This window comes from Alosa alosa, chromosome 15 (assembly GCF_017589495.1).
Source record: "Alosa alosa isolate M-15738 ecotype Scorff River chromosome 15, AALO_Geno_1.1, whole genome shotgun sequence".
NCBI classification, from domain to species: domain Eukaryota; kingdom Metazoa; phylum Chordata; class Actinopteri; order Clupeiformes; family Clupeidae; genus Alosa; species Alosa alosa.
The window spans coordinates 14,480,791-14,497,633 of record NC_063203.1 but is presented as its reverse complement, the minus strand read 5'-3'; the positions used below and the strand labels follow the sequence as shown (position 1 = coordinate 14,497,633).

The following is a 16,843-nucleotide window of genomic DNA, read 5'->3' as shown; positions in this document are numbered from 1 at the left end:
GACTTACATCCTCATGCACATCTCATTTCCAAATAATAGCCTACTACAGACAAGGACACAAGTTACTCTCCTTCTTAAAGTGAAAGGCACCTAGACTTACACACCACTAATATAATGTAATCATGACATTAAAGGTAGGTGTTAAAAAAGTAGGTTGACAGTGGGTTATGAAAGTTAATAACAATTAAGTTACTCAAACTTGTTTCATTTTCTTTCTCTCCAGACATTTCCCATTATAGAGCAGCTGGTTCTGTGCAACCAAAGGTATTCCGCAAGATACAGCTTGGAAATAGGAAGAGGCCACTAAATGACTTCTAATACAAAGACTTCAAATGGTTGGAGTATTCCATATTTAGTGTTTTGCTACCCCTTCCATGATTTTTTCGCTTCCAAATTCCCCATCGTCTGTCTTCAAATCAGAATCAGACTTTTGTAACTGGAAGCAAGACGGTGATTCAAAGACCATTCCAAATCAGACCATTGTAAAAATAATTGTTGAAAAAAATTATAGTGTAAATATGATGTAGTTGTTGCTCACATGCTGTGTGTGTGTGTGTGTGTGTGTGTGTGTGTGTGTGTGTTTGTTTGTTTGTTTGTTTAAATGTATGCAAACTGGCAGTGAAGGTGGTTTCTCTTATCAATGCATTTCCGCTGAAGTGTCTATTATATTTTAGTTTTATATATTGTGTTTTCAATGCACATTATAAATAAATGGGAAAAAGATTTATATTGGCTTTTTAGTTTTTTAGCAAAAGTATTTGAACAAGGTGAGACTGGTGAAATATATGCACCTTACTGCTGTGGTGTAGTCTAGTTAGCTGTAGTGGGTATACTGTGATCAACCCCAAATGTTAATACCTTTCCTTGCCTATTTTAAGTGGGTATATGTAACGGGAAGCAGGTTATAACTGTTGACCCTTGAGGCACACACACACAACGCTGAAGGATTTTTTATAAAAACAGTTTTATTAAATTATCTTAAAAATGGAGCGGTTCAGATACGACACAAACAGTTCACGACACAAAAATACATTACCAGTTGTAAGCAATTAAAAGTATAGGACCAGTGTGAAAGAGCTGAAGGGCCACAGATTAAATCAATAGCCTATGTGAAGTTCACAACCCAATTGTAGTAAAAGACCAGTATGAAAGAACTGAAGGGCCACAGAACAAATCAATAGCCCATGTAAGTTTACAGCCTGTTTACAGTATAGGACCAGTATGAAAGAACTGAAGGGTCACAGAACAAATCAATAGCCCATGTAAGTTTACAGCCTGTTTACGGTATAGGACCAGTATGGAAGCACTGAAACTACAAAACAAATCAATAGCCTAGTATATGTAAATACCATATTCTGGCGCCCTCTAGAGGAGGGAGATCGCAGGCTATAATGCTCTACACAATGTGGGTATGCCTGACGGTGTGACGGCATATAACACAGCACACAATTATCATGTAATGCAGCACACAATTATCAATCCTCACGGCAAACGTAAAGGGCCATACAAGCCAACAGTATCACGGTGAATCATAAGAGCACTGAACACCACGGCAACACAGCAAATTTCAGCTACAGTGAGACAAAACGGGCAATAGGCCCACAGAGACATAGAGCACTTAACAGCAATAAGACAATCACCACATTCAGGATCACATAGCAGGCCTATCTAGCACCATGGGCAGCCGGACATAATAATAAGGCTAAACAACTGGTAATATTAGCTCGGACAAGGAAAAGGCTAATAAGGGCTATAGAGGAACAGTCCATGCACCACTCACGACCCAGCGATTTACTCCTCCACGTAGTAGCTGCTAGCGCTCGAAGCTAGCTAGCCTACTCAATGGTCGCCGCGGTGAACAGTCCAGACCCGACACTCCCAGTAGTCCTCTCCTTATGGCACGCACTCGCTTTCACGACCCACACGCCTCTTCGTAGACACGAGCAGAGCTGTGGAAGGGGGGGGAACAGTGATCAGCAATCACACTGACACAAAGTTTAGGCCACTCGCACAAATAGTGGTAGGCTACGATATGAGTACTTCCCTTTAGTGCAATACATAGAGTGCGTTGTAGGCCTCTCTTTCGCCGTCTTCCTCCGCTCGATTCAGCGGTCTCCGGAACTGCAGGGGAAAGGGGTAGAAATCAACGTCCACAACAGCCGCGATAACAGCCCTCTCACTCATAGAACGATGGTCAAGTTACTTCCCTTAACGTGGATATATTGAGTGCTGACTTACTGAACAAGGGATTTTCTGTGCATGGATGTTGACCGGTTCTTGGCCCCTCAGTGTATGATGTGGCCCCTGTCTCAGAAAAATCCTAGAACCGCCACTGAGAAAGACGATTGAAGGAGATGGTAGAAGAAGCAATAGAACGGAAGAGAAAGCTGAGAGAGATGATGAATAAAGCAAAGGAGAAAGAAAGAGGAATGAAGGAGATGGTAGAGAAAGCGATAGAGCAGGAGCGAATGCACAGAGAAATGGAAAAAAAAGCAAAGGAGGAAGAAAAACAAAAATGAGGGAGATGAAGGCGAACACTGAATATGGAAGAGGAGGAACTGAGGAAAATGAGAGAGAGGGAAGAAGTGGCTGAAGAGATGGCCGAGCAGTATTTTGAGTCCAAAGACATAGAGAGCGACACCGACACGTTCGCTTACTCGGACGATTCTTGGATGGATGAGGAGGAGAAGGAGAAAGAAATAGCAAAGCTTAAAGAGGAGATCTTATTAGAGGAACAAAGGATAAAAGCACTAATAACTGACAAGAGAAAGAGAGAGGAGGATAAGGCAAAGGTGAGTGAGGAAGAAAGAAAGAAGAGAGATGGAACAGGCAAAGGTGAAAGAGGAGGAGAGAAAGAAGAGAGAGGTGGAACAAAAAGCAAGAGTGCAGGAAAAAATAAGAAATAAGATGAAGGCAAAAGCTGAAGAAGAGGAAAGGAAAAGGAGAGAGATGGAAGAGGAGCGACTGAGTAATCAGAGAAGGAGGTGGATAGGAAGGGATGTCTATTTTCTTAGTAAAATCATATTTACTGTGGAGGAAGAATAAATAAAATGGAGAGAGATGGAAGAAAAAGCCAGCAAACAGAACAGAATTTTGAGAGAGCTGGAGAAAACAGGGAAGGACAAGGAGACAAAAAAGAGATAAAAAAGAAGTGAGGGAGAAGAAGGAAATGTTAAGAGAAAAAGTGAAGGGAGAATAGCCTAATAAAATATAGCCTTCACTTAGCAAAGATAATGTCAAACTATTCTGGCAACATCTCGTTGAATAACTTGATTGGATTTTTGTCCGTTTTTCATCACATTATTATGACCATTAAATGTAGGCTATTTTGCACGCTAAAATCTGATTCATCACAGGTAAACACAATAAAGAACGGGAACGTAAATTGGATTATGTATTCTAAGTTGTAATTCCTCTGTATGTCCTGTTGGTGACCTCAGTGAGAAGTACTCTGGAGCACTCGTAGATCTACAAGTGTTTTCACGATGCTCTTAAGCTACGATGGTTTTGGGAAAAAGTCGGCAAATCTTAAGACGTTCGTAAGAGGGACTTTACGACGCTCTTACGCTTAAGATGCTTTCGGGGAACTGGGCCATGGCCCACTGTTGCAATTCCTTCGTTTGTGTTTTGCAGAAAGCAGGTAGGCTAATCCAGTGTTCAAAATGACACGATAGGCATGTGTGAGTAATATGAGTGATTTTTATCGAGGGAGCTCCAATATAAGTGATAAGGCTATTTAACCATAAGTAATGACCCAACGGTGAACCTGAACAACTTTAGGAAAAACTTACCGGTGCAGCTACTTTCATCCAAACAAAAACTTTTCAGATGACGGACACTTGCATGCCCAATGTTCTTTCTGTTATTTTTTTGTTTTGTTTTATTGACACCTCTACATTTTAATCATTCGCAATGGCATTCATATGACGCCCCCTCAAATTGAGCTGCACTGCCCACACAGCGTGTTGAATGCGTGTGAATCCTTGTGCTATTGTTATTGCCATGGTTTACGTGTGGTAATGAATGAAGCCATGGAGCGGCATGTCAAGGAGATTAGACTGCGCAAGATTACATAGGCTACTCTACATTATAGTTTGTCTGTTTATTGTATGATACAACAAAATGAAAAGCTACCATATTCATAGATTTTGGTGGAAGTGTAGTTTGGGTGAAGACATTAGGCTACATTTTGTAGTTAATCCATGTCATTTAATTGTTATTTTTTTTATTCTGTTTCATATTCACGAAAGCTGGTAACAATTTGGCCTTGGCCTTACGCACTGATGTATGTGGAGGAGCGAGTGTGACAGTGTTTTGCAATGATGTCATTTAAATAGCGTCCCCCCACTTTAAAAATCACCACTACACCACTGAATACGCCTGTAGAAGGATAAAAATGTTGTTTCAAGGCATCAGCGCATGGATAACTCTGGGGAGGGGGGGAGCAGTCAAGAAGTGACTGGTATTTAGCAGACTGGGGCTTTAGTGTAATAAATCTAAGTGGTTTATGTGCAAGGGTCTAGATTTGCGTATACATGGACCAGAGGGACATGTCTATGCAAGTATTTTGGGATGCCATAATTGTCCATACCAATACCTTACCAAACTCATTTCTATTTTTTTTTTTTGTGAAGTCATATTCATTTAAACGTGTCTTCATTAAGTGTACACCTCCAGGACAGCCAGTTTAGACATCCTGAGACGCTGCGACTTGAAGGGAATTTATCTGACAGCATAGGCTAGTTGCATTAGTGGCAGACACAGAGGAGGTAAGCAAGTTATCAGGAGTCTCTGCTGAAACCAAACCCTTGTTTATGTTTAATATGAAGGGCAATTCCACACAAAACTGTCACGCCCTTAACACCAAGGCAATGCCATGGTATTGTATGATGTGAATAATGATTAGTTGAAATTTGAGCATTCACTCTTCTTGGTTGTAGAACTTACATGAAAAACTTAACATAATCATTCGCATCACACAAATACCATGGCATTTAGTTGGTGTTACAGACGTGACGTGTTTGTTTAGGGCAATTCCATGCAAACCTATCTTCATACACACAAATATAAAAATATGGTCAACAATTTAAGAGAGTAACTAGGTTCATTTATTTTACTTCTGAGCACAAGAAGCTCCAACAATTCAAATTTATTAAAAACCTCTGACAGCAGCAGGTGTCATACCATGTGGGAATGGGAGGTTGGGGTGAAGATGTACTAAGATTTTAAAAAATTAACAAGTACACAGAGAGACAACGTTTGTTGTTTTGTTACATTACAAGGATACAGAACACATCACATTATTTAAAAAGAGAACAGAGAACAGAATCACATTTTAAAGAAGCTATATGTTGTTGTTAAGATGTATTAAGAAGCCTTTAGAATTTTTTTCTTACCTCAAATCAATACATTAATACACTGTCAATCCACAAGCCTAAACTAATTTTAAAGACCTTTCAAGTCTACCCTATCTCAGGGATACTGGGCCATTGGATGATCACTCCAGTCAGGCAGACCTGAGAGCTTCTGCTCAGTGGCGGACTCTATTGGCCAGCCCCAGGCCTTGAAGAAAGACAGCAGGTTCCTGTTCACCACTTTGGAGAAGGTCTCGGCATATGTGTTCATCTTGCCGTTGTTGTCCCGAGGCACTCCCTCCATGGTATGATAGGTAGCAAAGACCTTCTTAAAGGCATCCCAGCCAAACTGCTCTTGGAGCTGATGATGAAGATGAAGGGAAAGGGTAAGGATGAAGGCTTCTTTAGAGTTTCATTTTCATGATATCTAGTGACTTTTTACTGTTTCACAAAACAAAGACGTGATACCTGTAAGTAGGTCTCAAGGGCCACCCATTCACTCCAGTGTTTAAGGTCTCGGCCTCCCTCAATGTACTTCTGGGTCCTGTTCAATCTTTTAGCAGGTCTCAAGCACCTATGGGCTTTTGCCCGGTGCAGGTCAAGCACCGTCTCAGATATATACACAGACCACAGGTTGCAGGTGGCCTCAGTTGTGTGTGGCTCAAACTCCCAGACTTTTGTCTGCTGGTTGTGGCCCAGCTCATGCAGTATTCCCCAAGCATTTGTTTTGGTGGTTATCTGTAGTATCTCCCGGGATGTGTTGGTGTTCATCATGATTGGGTAGCCAGAGTGCAAAAATCCTTTTGTTAAACAACATAAAATCAAACTCTGAATATAATAATATAAAAAGTACATGAAACATGTTGATAAATGCCTATTGGTCAACAATCCATTCTTATACCAATAAACTGTTAAACTAAAAGTGAAGTGTGCTACATCATTTTTTGCATGTTGTGTTTATATGCATTCATAAAGCATGTATAAAACATCATACTAACCTTTTGAGATCTGCACATCTCCCACAAACCGTTCCTTGCGTGGAAACTTGGCAGATTTGGCTGCCAGGTCAGCTACACCTCTCATGATGGCATCATATTGTTCAGCTAGAACATCTGGTTGCTCCAAGTCTCTAATAAACTCAGAGTTCAGAGTGATAACTAGGTTCTCAAACTCCAGCTCAGCCCATGGTGCAGGTTCATGCCGAATACTATTGACCCATTCATGTACACTGGTCTCCCCTGAGAATGAGAGACATGATTATTACTGCCTGTTATATGAAGATCAAGGCAACCTGTTAAAAATTCTGTGAAATGTAGTACAAAAAAGTCAGAGTTTTAGTTCTAGTTTGGCTCCACATAATAAGACCAAAATAAAATCAACTTAGCGGGTTTTCAGGCAAACTTTCGACAGTACTCGGTGACCTCAAGAAACGCAGATCTATGTGAAAACTCCTCGTATTTCTCCTATAACTTTACCATTATGACTGCATCACATAAGCCACTGTTCACATAGGCCACATTTTTCTATTCAAATGTTTTGCTTAGATCAGGTCTGCCTATCTTACCTATCTCAAGCGATTGATTAAAGGGACACCAGGCAACGTTTTTGTGTTAATTACTCATCTTCGTAAGTCGGTATATGGTTAAATGACTCATTACAGGGCGAATGAAGACTCTCACCCGCCCCTACTGCCTGTAGGAAGAATATCCCGCTTGCAAGTTCAGTGTATCGTACCCGCCAACCGAAGCAGGATCAGTTTACAGCACATAGGCAGGCTAACGAAACGCTAGCGTTTGTTGCAAACGTGTGTATAATGGCAGAGCCGGCGAAGAAGCAGCAAAAAACCCTTGACAGAAGATGCAAAGAAAAGGAAAAGAGCTTCAGACCGAGTGAGGGGGAGTTTTGTAGAGAAAAAGCATCAGGCTTGTCTGGTGTCCCTTTACTCCCTAAATAGCCTACTCATCTTAGTTCATCAAAAGGATTAAAGTTCACATTCATATTCAGAATTTTTTCATGGCCTTGAAATGCTTTTATGCATCTCTGTACCCTCTGTCTCTTCTTCCCGGGGTTCACTCTTTATTACGACATCCCGTTATTACGACGACCCTCTATTACGACATACCGTTATTACGACATGCCTCTATTTAGACATGCCCCTACTCCGATTTTTTTTAGTAGGCCTACCGCTATTCCGACATTACCAATCCTCATTTTCAATGTATCTCTGCAGTTCCTGTATCCTATCAAATTCCAACATCCTAGATGCATGGATGAGCTGTAGTCATGTTATCTGCACTTGCAGACATCAACAATCCACCCGCCATCCACTCCAAACAATGTTTTTCCCAATAATTGATATCGGCACACATTTCAGTCAAAACCTTAGGTGATTTTGAACTGGCCATGTGACTAAATGTTACACATTATGTAAAACACAGGTAGCTTTCCTCATTTTATTCTCCAAGCTCTCAGGGGAGAACGGTCGGAAACTCCATGCATTAAACAAACTCTGTGCGTGCAGGCCACCTATATTAATTAATTAATGGCCGTCAATCAATGACCAATTGCGCAAAAACGGGCGTAATTCTTACGCTCCAGTAGCCTAAACCATTTCAGTGAACGTTCAAATAACCCCCAGAGTTCAGTGTCCATCAGGGTGTTCAAACTGGGTGTGCGATATTCAAGTTGCTTAGGCTATTGCATTTTAGAGGACAATGATATACGCATTTTGGCTTGCCTGCAGGTTGGATAAACTCAATTTAGCCTACTACACGATAATGTAGGCTAGGCCTATATTTTTTACATGTCATGCGTGCAGTTGTTGAATTGCACATAACATGTCTGCATATTTATTTAGTCTTCTTTCTCTCGACTCTAGGCTAGCGCATGCATTATCATGGCCCTATAATTGTGCAAAGACAGACAGGATATCCGACGCTCCTTTTACAGTAAACCACTTCACAACGAACGTTCAAATAACCCCCAGAGTTCAGTTTCCATCAGTCCCAACATTTAGAAACATAATCGAAAAATCCAAGCGTGAATTGGGTGTGTTTTGATTTTGAGAGAGACTGGAGAAGGGCCGAATGTCTCACAGCAACTGCGATAACCTTGTTTCTTGAAGGCTATCCTTGCCTCCAAATATCCACATCTAATGAGGGTCGGCGATCCCCATTGACGAATGTCAGTGTGCGACACTAAAGCGCACGTAACTAGGACATAATCACATTGATTTAAGTACAAGGATAATTGTACTGGCATTTATATTAATACAGTAATTTCCCGCATACGCTGCATCATGCATAATCCGCACCAAAGGCCGCACAAGTTTCATATGAGCTAATCATGTAGGCCTAATGAATAGTCATATTATACTCTTCAGCCGTGGTCATTGCAAATTGATTGAATAGCGAACGGTAGTGTCACACGAAGTTAGCTAAACTGCTAGAATGAGCAACAAAAAACAAGCATCTTTAGCAGGTCACTGGACAGAGTGTTTGAGTTGCGAGAGCCGCTGCAGAGATTTCTTACAGAAAAAAAGTCACCGTTAGCTGCACATTTTAGTGATGAGGACTGGGTGTCAAAACTCGCTTACCTGTGTGACATATTCGGGTTGCTTAATGACCTCAACCTGTCACTCCAGGGGAGAATGAGGACTGTCTTTAAACTGGCAGATAAAGTCGCTGCATTTAAAGCCAAGCTTGTTTTGTGGGGACGACGAGTGGACTGGGGTGTATTTGATATGTTCCAAACAGTAGTGGGGGTTTTGGGAGAGACTGAGGCAGGGCCCTTTCTCTCGCAGCTGGTGCGCGATCACCTTGTTGTGCTTTCAAATGAGTTTGAGCGTTACTTCCAATCCTCCAAAGATCACCCCCAGATGGAACCTTCTTGTTGCAGGGAAACAAGCACAGGGCTCCCACTGATTATATTTGTAATGCACGTTTAGTTCTCATGTTTTGTTCCCATATTTTGTTAAACATGTTCACACTTGATAGATGTAGCTTCAAGTTGTTCAATATTCATAGTTCATATTGTTCAATTTTCACTTCTTCAAGTTCACGTTTTTCACATGTTTAAGAGTTCCTTACCTTCACTGTTCATACATAACTGGAGCTAGTTCTTTTCAAGTAATGCATGCACAACACATATGGAACATTGAACCCCCGACAATTAATAATAGCAGCAGTGCAGTTACAGCAGTAGGCTAGACTGTTAGCCAACATTTCAGACTCAGATTTACATTCCTTTGCCTCATCCGAATAATAATAATAATAATAAAAGTAATAGTAGTAAAGTAATAGTAGGCTAATAGCCTAATTATAATAATAAACTATTTATGTATCGACTATGACTTTTCTGTTGCTCAGTCTTTATCAGTTCCTCATCAAATACATTTAAAAGGGCAGCCGTGGCCCACTGGTTAGCACTCTGGACTTGTAACCGGAGGGTTGCCGGTTCGAGCCCCAGCCAATGGGCCACGGCTGAAGTGCCCTTGAGCAAGGCACTTAACCCCTCACTGCTCCCCGAGCGCCGCCGTTGTAACAGGCAGCTCACTGCGCCGGGATTAGTGTGTGCTTCACCTCACTGTGTGTGTTCACTGTGACTGTTTGTGTTTCACTAATTCACCGATTGGGTTAAATGCAGAGACCAAATTTCCCTCACAGGATCAAAAAAGTATATATACTTTACTACAGCCCGCGGATACAGATACATGGCCCCCCAAAACATGTCCGTGGTATATAGGATCCGGTCCGCACGGGAGTATGACATCATCAAACTATAACCTCCGTAATTTCCCCCATTCTCTATGGCGGGTCTTAACAGTGCTCATGTAATAATCTATTTATGGTTACTGATATACTCCGAGTCTCTGGCCCTCTCTTAGAGCCAGGCATAGTGAGCTGGCCCTCGGAAGAAAAAGGGACCACTGTACTATATACTAAAAGAGGCTAAAAGCCCAATAAATGTGCCACACATAATAGCCGAATATAAGAGACCCCTTGCCAAACCCATTTCAATTAGGCAGCACTACACCACCACGAACAAGCTGTCATTAAGTTTTTGCGTTTAGTAGGCCTACAACTTTTATGACGTGACGTTTCTTGGGCATTTAGCTTCACTATCACGTCAAGTTGTAGGCCATGCTCATCTAGGCTATGGATTTAAGTGGCTTAAAGGCAGCAAAAGTGGGATATAGTGCAACTGCTTCCCCAAAACAATTCCTCCATAACTGTGTATTTAATTGTTTGATATGTGGATGGCTTTCAGTGGACTAAACAAAAGGTAAAGATTTTGTTATCACAAGGCTAGCTGGTTTGTTATATGGCGAAGCATATAGCCAACTTTGTTTGCAGCAGTGAAGCTGAGTTTGTTGTTAACATTGTTGGTAACTGTCAGGGAATTTAACCCCAACATATATACAAGAACCACAACACGTAGTATGGCTTTGCCCACAAACTCTGGTACCAAGAGGAGAGCCTGCTAATGAACTCTCTGTTCTTAAAACTCAGCACAACATTTCTGCTTACACAATGGTTATACAATGATGAATTTCCTTACAGTAACGTAAACGTTTCTTCAGTTAGGAGCAGTAGCCTACTGTTTTTTTTTAATGTTGCATTCATTTTCATTGGCAAAAGCTAGTCTAATATGCATGAGAACCTATATAGATTTGAGGGAGCTGCAGCTGTTAGCATCAGCACGGTCATATTAACACAGCAGACACTAGCCCAGTGAAGGATCGTGTAAACCCCATCCCTAGAAACCAGTTTCAAACCAAGCTTGCGCTGATATGCATGATCACTAATCAAATTGCTATTTTCTGACAGGATGAGCACAACCATGCAGGTTCTCTGAATCTCAAGCTCTTTAGCCTAGCATCTTAATGCTGTATTCACAGCACGGTGAATGACAAACGGTGACAAAATGCTGTTGTTTATGAGTTCATAGCCTGGTTATTTATCAAGAACTATATCACGTTTTATATGTTATTATGATCACTTGCATCGCATTACCATGGGGTTACTGTGTATGTAATGCTACGGTTAACTTAACATGCCCACCATTACACTGGAGAGATGTTAGAAACTTTTAAACTTTTTTTTTATTCTCCCGAGACGCTAGCTCGCTCATTATCTCAGATCAGTGAAGAACTACCAGAGAAAACGTTGGGGAGAAAACTCAAACAAGTTAATGTTAGACTTAGACTAGCTGTGTTACAGTTTCTCGTTGCAAAATTAAAATCTCCATGCGCTTTCAGGTCATATTTTTATAACGATAATTTATAGGCTTAGGCTAGACTTATGGGGTGGGTGCTATTGCTTTTTCTAAAGAATTTCCCGTCTTGGTTTTGTACAGAAATTAATATTAAGTGACACATAAAAGGGAGAAATAAATGTCACCTTCCGATATTTAGCAGGCTACGGTCTGGAATTTAATTTAATATTGTTGTAATGGTAGGATAACTACACAGTTTACACAATAATTACACTGTGTTATAAATATTGTATATCAATGCATTTATTGTCTGTCAATTACCCAAAATTGTGGCTCTGTCTCTCATTGAACAGTAGCTTATTTAATGCATTCTAATCCATTGTCAATCACTTCCGAGAACTTTTTGAAGTTTACATGAACCACGTGACCTTAACGAATTTTGAACACCTATTGTCACAACTCTACCTTTATATGGCTCTGGATATACCCAGCCATGACGTTTACTGTTTAATTAGCTTGTAATATTGTTATATTTTCTATCACATAGAGAACACCTAATGAACCTAATTTCACCTAATGGGAAAATGTTTTTGGCCCAAGGGGTTTTTCATTTGTAATTACAAGTATATAAGTATAAGTATATGTTCTCTTTTGATCCCGTAAGGGAAATTTGGTCTCTGCATTTATCCCAATCCGTGAATTAGTGCAACACACTCAGCACACAGTGAGGTGAAGCACACACTAATCCCGGCGCAGTGAGCTGCCTGCAACAACAGCGGCGCTCAGGGAGCAGTGAGGGGTTCGGTTACAAGTCCGAAGCGCTAACCAGTAGGCCACGGCTTAAAGTGACCTTATTTAACTCTAATGTGAACACGTTTGTCTGTCAAAAAACCACACCCATACACTTTTGGTACGTGCCATCTGTTTCATGAACAACAAAACAATGGTGTCACTGCATTTTAAATAAATGCTTAATTCCATTGTTATCACGCTTAGCCAGTCCCACAGGTCTCAGATTGATGGCCCTGTGTTGGAAGCAGGGGCGCTGCTAGAAAAGTTGGGCCCTATGACAGACAATAATTCTGGGCCTCCCAATAATATATTGGGGGGCTCTCTGGGGGGGCCCTGTCAGTGCTGGCAAAGCCATTCCTTTCATTTGTTTCTTACCAGATTTATAATATGGTGCTCGAACAGCCTTTTGCACCACTATCTCCACTTCTTCCACGTCACATTTTGGTGGGGCAACCAAGTAGATAAGTCCACCCCAGAGGGTCCACACCTGCACTGTGTTACTGCCCACAGGGAAGCGCACACACACCACTGGTGCTCGTCTCAACTTTTTTAAGTGCCGAAGGTCATCAGACTGGCAGCCAATCTGCACCTGAGGGATGTCATAGAACTAGTTATACTATACTAATTAGCTAGCTTCTGTTGATTCGTGAAGTAATTTTCCAGAACACATTACTATTTTTCAGGTCGGTCAGGGATTGTAAGAATATTATTAGCCATTTTCAGCTTACCTTCCAACCTTTACCCACTATTTCTGCGGAAGTCTTGATATTTGTCCTCATACCAGGGGATAGGTATAGACCAGTGCTGATCCATTCTTCACCATCTGCAATGCGGTCACCATATACAAAAGCAAGTATAAATACAAAGGTGTACAAGGCAGACATTATCACTACTTGGCCATATAAACTTCATTTTTGCGTTTAAGGTGTGATCATGGAACTGACCTCTTGTGCTAGCGCTGATGCACAGCTTTGTGTTACTGACAGTTGGTAAATCTGGGACATCCTTGATGAAGTAGGGCAGAAGTGCATCTGGACACACTTTATACACCTCACAGGCAACTTCAAGGAGCAGGCGATCTTCAGTGCTACTCACCGGGTGGCTTTTAGACACTTGTGGGACTTTCTTAACCATATCTGTTAGAATCTTGAGCACTGACAAGTAGGAGGCACAGTGATGAGCAGACATGGAAAGATAAGCCGTACACTCCCTTCTCATCTTCTCAAGACAGCCCTTCTGATCTTCACTGAGGGTTTGGCTCTGGGTCATGTAATCAACAAAAACGGGCAGAAACTGATGGAACTGGTACACCTCCACTAATTCCTTTCCAGACTGAGCTTTGTATATTCCTTTTTCTAGGATGTTGGGCAGGAGAGAGAGACCCATTTCATTGAGAATGCGGTTGCCTGGATATTTTGTCAGTGCATCAGTTCTGTTGTTACAGACAGCCCAGTGCCAGGCGTGTCCCCCTATCAAGAGTCCGCCTCCCTCAGCAACAAACCTCTGGATTTCTTTGCTGATGTCATCCTTGTCCGGGGTGCAAACATAGACACTGAGGTCATCCTTAAAGTCGGTCACCTGACACTTCAGACCTGACTTGCTTAGACGATCTGCAGCTCCTCTACGGCTGCGCGAGACCCCAACAAGACCATTGCGTCCCTTGTCCAGCCAGAGCAAAGCATTCATTAAGAAGCGGGAAAAAGGTTCATGATTTAGATAGCTTCCGTGGGTGGCTATGATGACTCGGCCCTGCCCATAGTGAGCTCCAGCAAGGTAGGCCTTGCCATCAAGTGTGGTACCAATGGGGAATGCTAGTGGGCCATGGACGAGGACCTCTGATGGCAGCATATCACCTCGAGTATCGAATTCAGAGACTCCATCCAGCAGCACCTCAAGGTCCACTTTTAAATATTCTTTCACCCTGATATGAGATGAAAATACAATAACAAGATCATTACAATTGTGAATCAAAATCTGGTGGGTTATAGACACCCAAGAATAGACACTGGGTTAAAGAATACCAAACTTCTCCTTTAAGATACTTACGAATTTGTGGACCATCTGAGTGAAATATTCGATGGGACAGTCATCTGTCCATGTGACCCTTTGTGCTCAGTGATGTAAATGCCAGCCACACTGCACACCTTGTTTCCAGCAAAGTTTATGAGAACATTTTCACCTGGATATTCACGCCACTGCCAGGCCTGTCCAGCAATAAGGACCCCTCCTCCCTCCTTCAGGAAGCGCACCAGCTCCTGAGCAAATGTGCCCACACTATAGGCATCTGCAATATAGACTCCCAGATCACTTCTGAATTGGCAGACCTCGGCTTGAATATAAGAGGAGAGATTTCCCACAATGCTCTGGCAGCTGGAATGAACTCCTACTTTAGCCCTCCCAGATGAGGGTTGAAGCCAACCCAGGGCATTGTTAACTAGGTCTGGGAAGTCTTGAAGGTACGCCTCATGCCCCATCACCACTATGCGGCCAAGGCCATAGCATGAGGCAGCTATGATGACCTGATCCTGGGCGTTCACAGCCAGAGGAAACGCATGATGACCATTCAGCAGCAGCTCACTGGGTACTGACTGCTCTTTGAAGTTGAGCTCCTCTATTCCACGCAGCAGAGTAGAATAGGCTCCCTCAAGTGCACTTTGTTGAAGAGTAAAAATATTATAAATTAGTCAGATGTTTGTAGCTGATATGTGTCACATTAAAGCATTCAAAATGTTGTCCTTATTGATTACAAATGATAAAATGCTATGCAATGGACAACGGATCAGCTAATATAGCCTTAAATCAGATTTTAAGCATACGCAATTGCCAAGCCTTGAATTAATAATGTCTCAAAAATATATAATGTTACTTACAATGATGACCATTTAAAAGGAATGTTTGATGAAATTGGCACACAGTCATGCTTCCCATACTGCCCTGTAAAGTAAATACCAGCCACACTGCACACCCAGTTTCCTGGGAAGTTGAGTTGCACATCTTCTTCAGGGTGTGTGTGAGACCAGTGCCAGGCCTGTCCAGCAATGAGGACCCCTCCTCCTTCCTTGAGGAAACTCATAAGCTCCTTACTAAATGGGCCCACATTATAAGCATCTGTAACGTAGACTCCCAGATCAACTCTGAATTGGCAGACCTCAGCTTGAATTGAATTGGAGAGGTTTCCCATAATGCTCTGGCAGCTGGAATGGACTCCTACTTTAGCCCTCCCAGATGAGGGTTGAAGCCAACCCAGGGCATTGTTAACTAGGCCTGGGAAGTCTTGAAGGTACGCCTCATGCCCCATCACCACTATGCGGCCAAGGCCATAGCATGAGGCAGCTATGATGACCTGATCCTGGGTGTTCACAGCCAGAGGAAACGCATGATGACCATTTAGCAGCAGCTCACTGGGTACTGACTGCTCTTTGAAGTTGAGCTCCTCTATACCACACATCAGTGTGGAGTAGGCTTCTTCCTGGGCCATTCTGGGTTGATTCTGTATGGTGGTATTTTGAAGAGAACTTTCAGCTGTTATATCTCTTGGTCTGAAATGCCAATCCTTTTTGCTTTGGTTGGGGATTCAGCATATCTAAGAGAACATACAAACACTGGAAATAATTTCTTTGCATTTTGTGATTGTGGATAAACAGACACATACATCTAGTCTACTATGGTATGCATGCAATATGTCCTTTGACATTGAAAATTAGCATTTAATTATCTATTTATGTGTTCTGTCCCAATCTTCCAGCTTTGAGTTCTCATCGATAGAATTTGCATCCTATTGAAGAGTTATTTATGAAGAAAAATCTGTCTGTCTGTCTATTCATCTTAAAGCAACACCAAAGAGTTTTTTGTACCTTAAAATAATGTTTACAAAATCGTTTCAGTGGTTCATCAACTCGTATAACAGGGTGAACGGCACTTCTGCATTCACTTTGTGGCCCTCTATCGGCTATAACCACACTAGTTTGCCAGATTGGGTAGCGGATGATCAGTAGTTCAATGGAACGAATGAGACATAAGAAACTACAAATTTGACTTGCATTTGATGTCAATACATCGTACTTTCATAAAATCATGCAACAATTCTATCTTGTCTGTGGACATTGTTATTTGCAAAGCCGGTGCTGGATAAACCAGACGGTATATATAGTTCTGTATACAGTCCATGGCAGTGTTTTTCAACCGCTGTGCCGGGGCACACTAGTGTGCCGTGAGAGATCATCAGGTGTGCCGCAGAAAATTACCCAAATGTCACACACTGGTCTAGAAAAGCAACTGTTGCTTCAAAGAATTTATAACCACATGCTCTCATTGATTGTATGATTGCACTATTTGTGGTATGCAGGCATTGTACAACGGGGGCCCCATATCCAGTATTCACAGAATCATCACATATCCAGTTCATAACAACAATTAAATTAGATAGTCACCTACAAATGAAACAGAGGGCGCTTGTTTTATTAGGCAGGTCCATAATAAGG

At 41.8% G+C, this 16,843-nt stretch overlaps 1 protein-coding gene across 1 annotated transcript; it reads right to left on the bottom strand.

Annotated features, from left to right (window-relative positions):
- Positions 1–5,139: 5,139 nt before the first annotated feature.
- Positions 5,140–15,840, bottom strand: LOC125308481 (TRPM8 channel-associated factor homolog). The gene is made up of 7 exons (XM_048265022.1): positions 15,233–15,840; positions 13,307–14,283; positions 13,091–13,185; positions 12,738–12,951; positions 6,353–6,592; positions 5,823–6,154; positions 5,140–5,715 (listed from the first exon to the last, which is right to left on the bottom strand). The coding sequence occupies exons 1-7, from the start codon at positions 15,838–15,840 to the stop codon at positions 5,473–5,475; spliced, it is 2,709 nt and encodes a 902-aa protein (XP_048120979.1). The 3' UTR covers positions 5,140–5,472.
- Positions 15,841–16,843: the final 1,003 nt, after the last annotated feature.

Coding starts and splice junctions, on each gene's coding strand:
- LOC125308481 (XM_048265022.1), bottom strand. CDS start 15,840: ATGGCCCAGGAAGAAGCCTACTCCACACTGATGTGTGGTATAGAGGAG. Junction 14,284..15,232: donor CCTTTTAAATGGTCATCATT/GTAAGTAACATT, acceptor ATCTCATATCAG/GGTGAAAGAATATTTAAAAG. Junction 12,952..13,090: donor TAGTGGGTAAAGGTTGGAAG/GTAAGCTGAAAA, acceptor GACATCCCTCAG/GTGCAGATTGGCTGCCAGTC.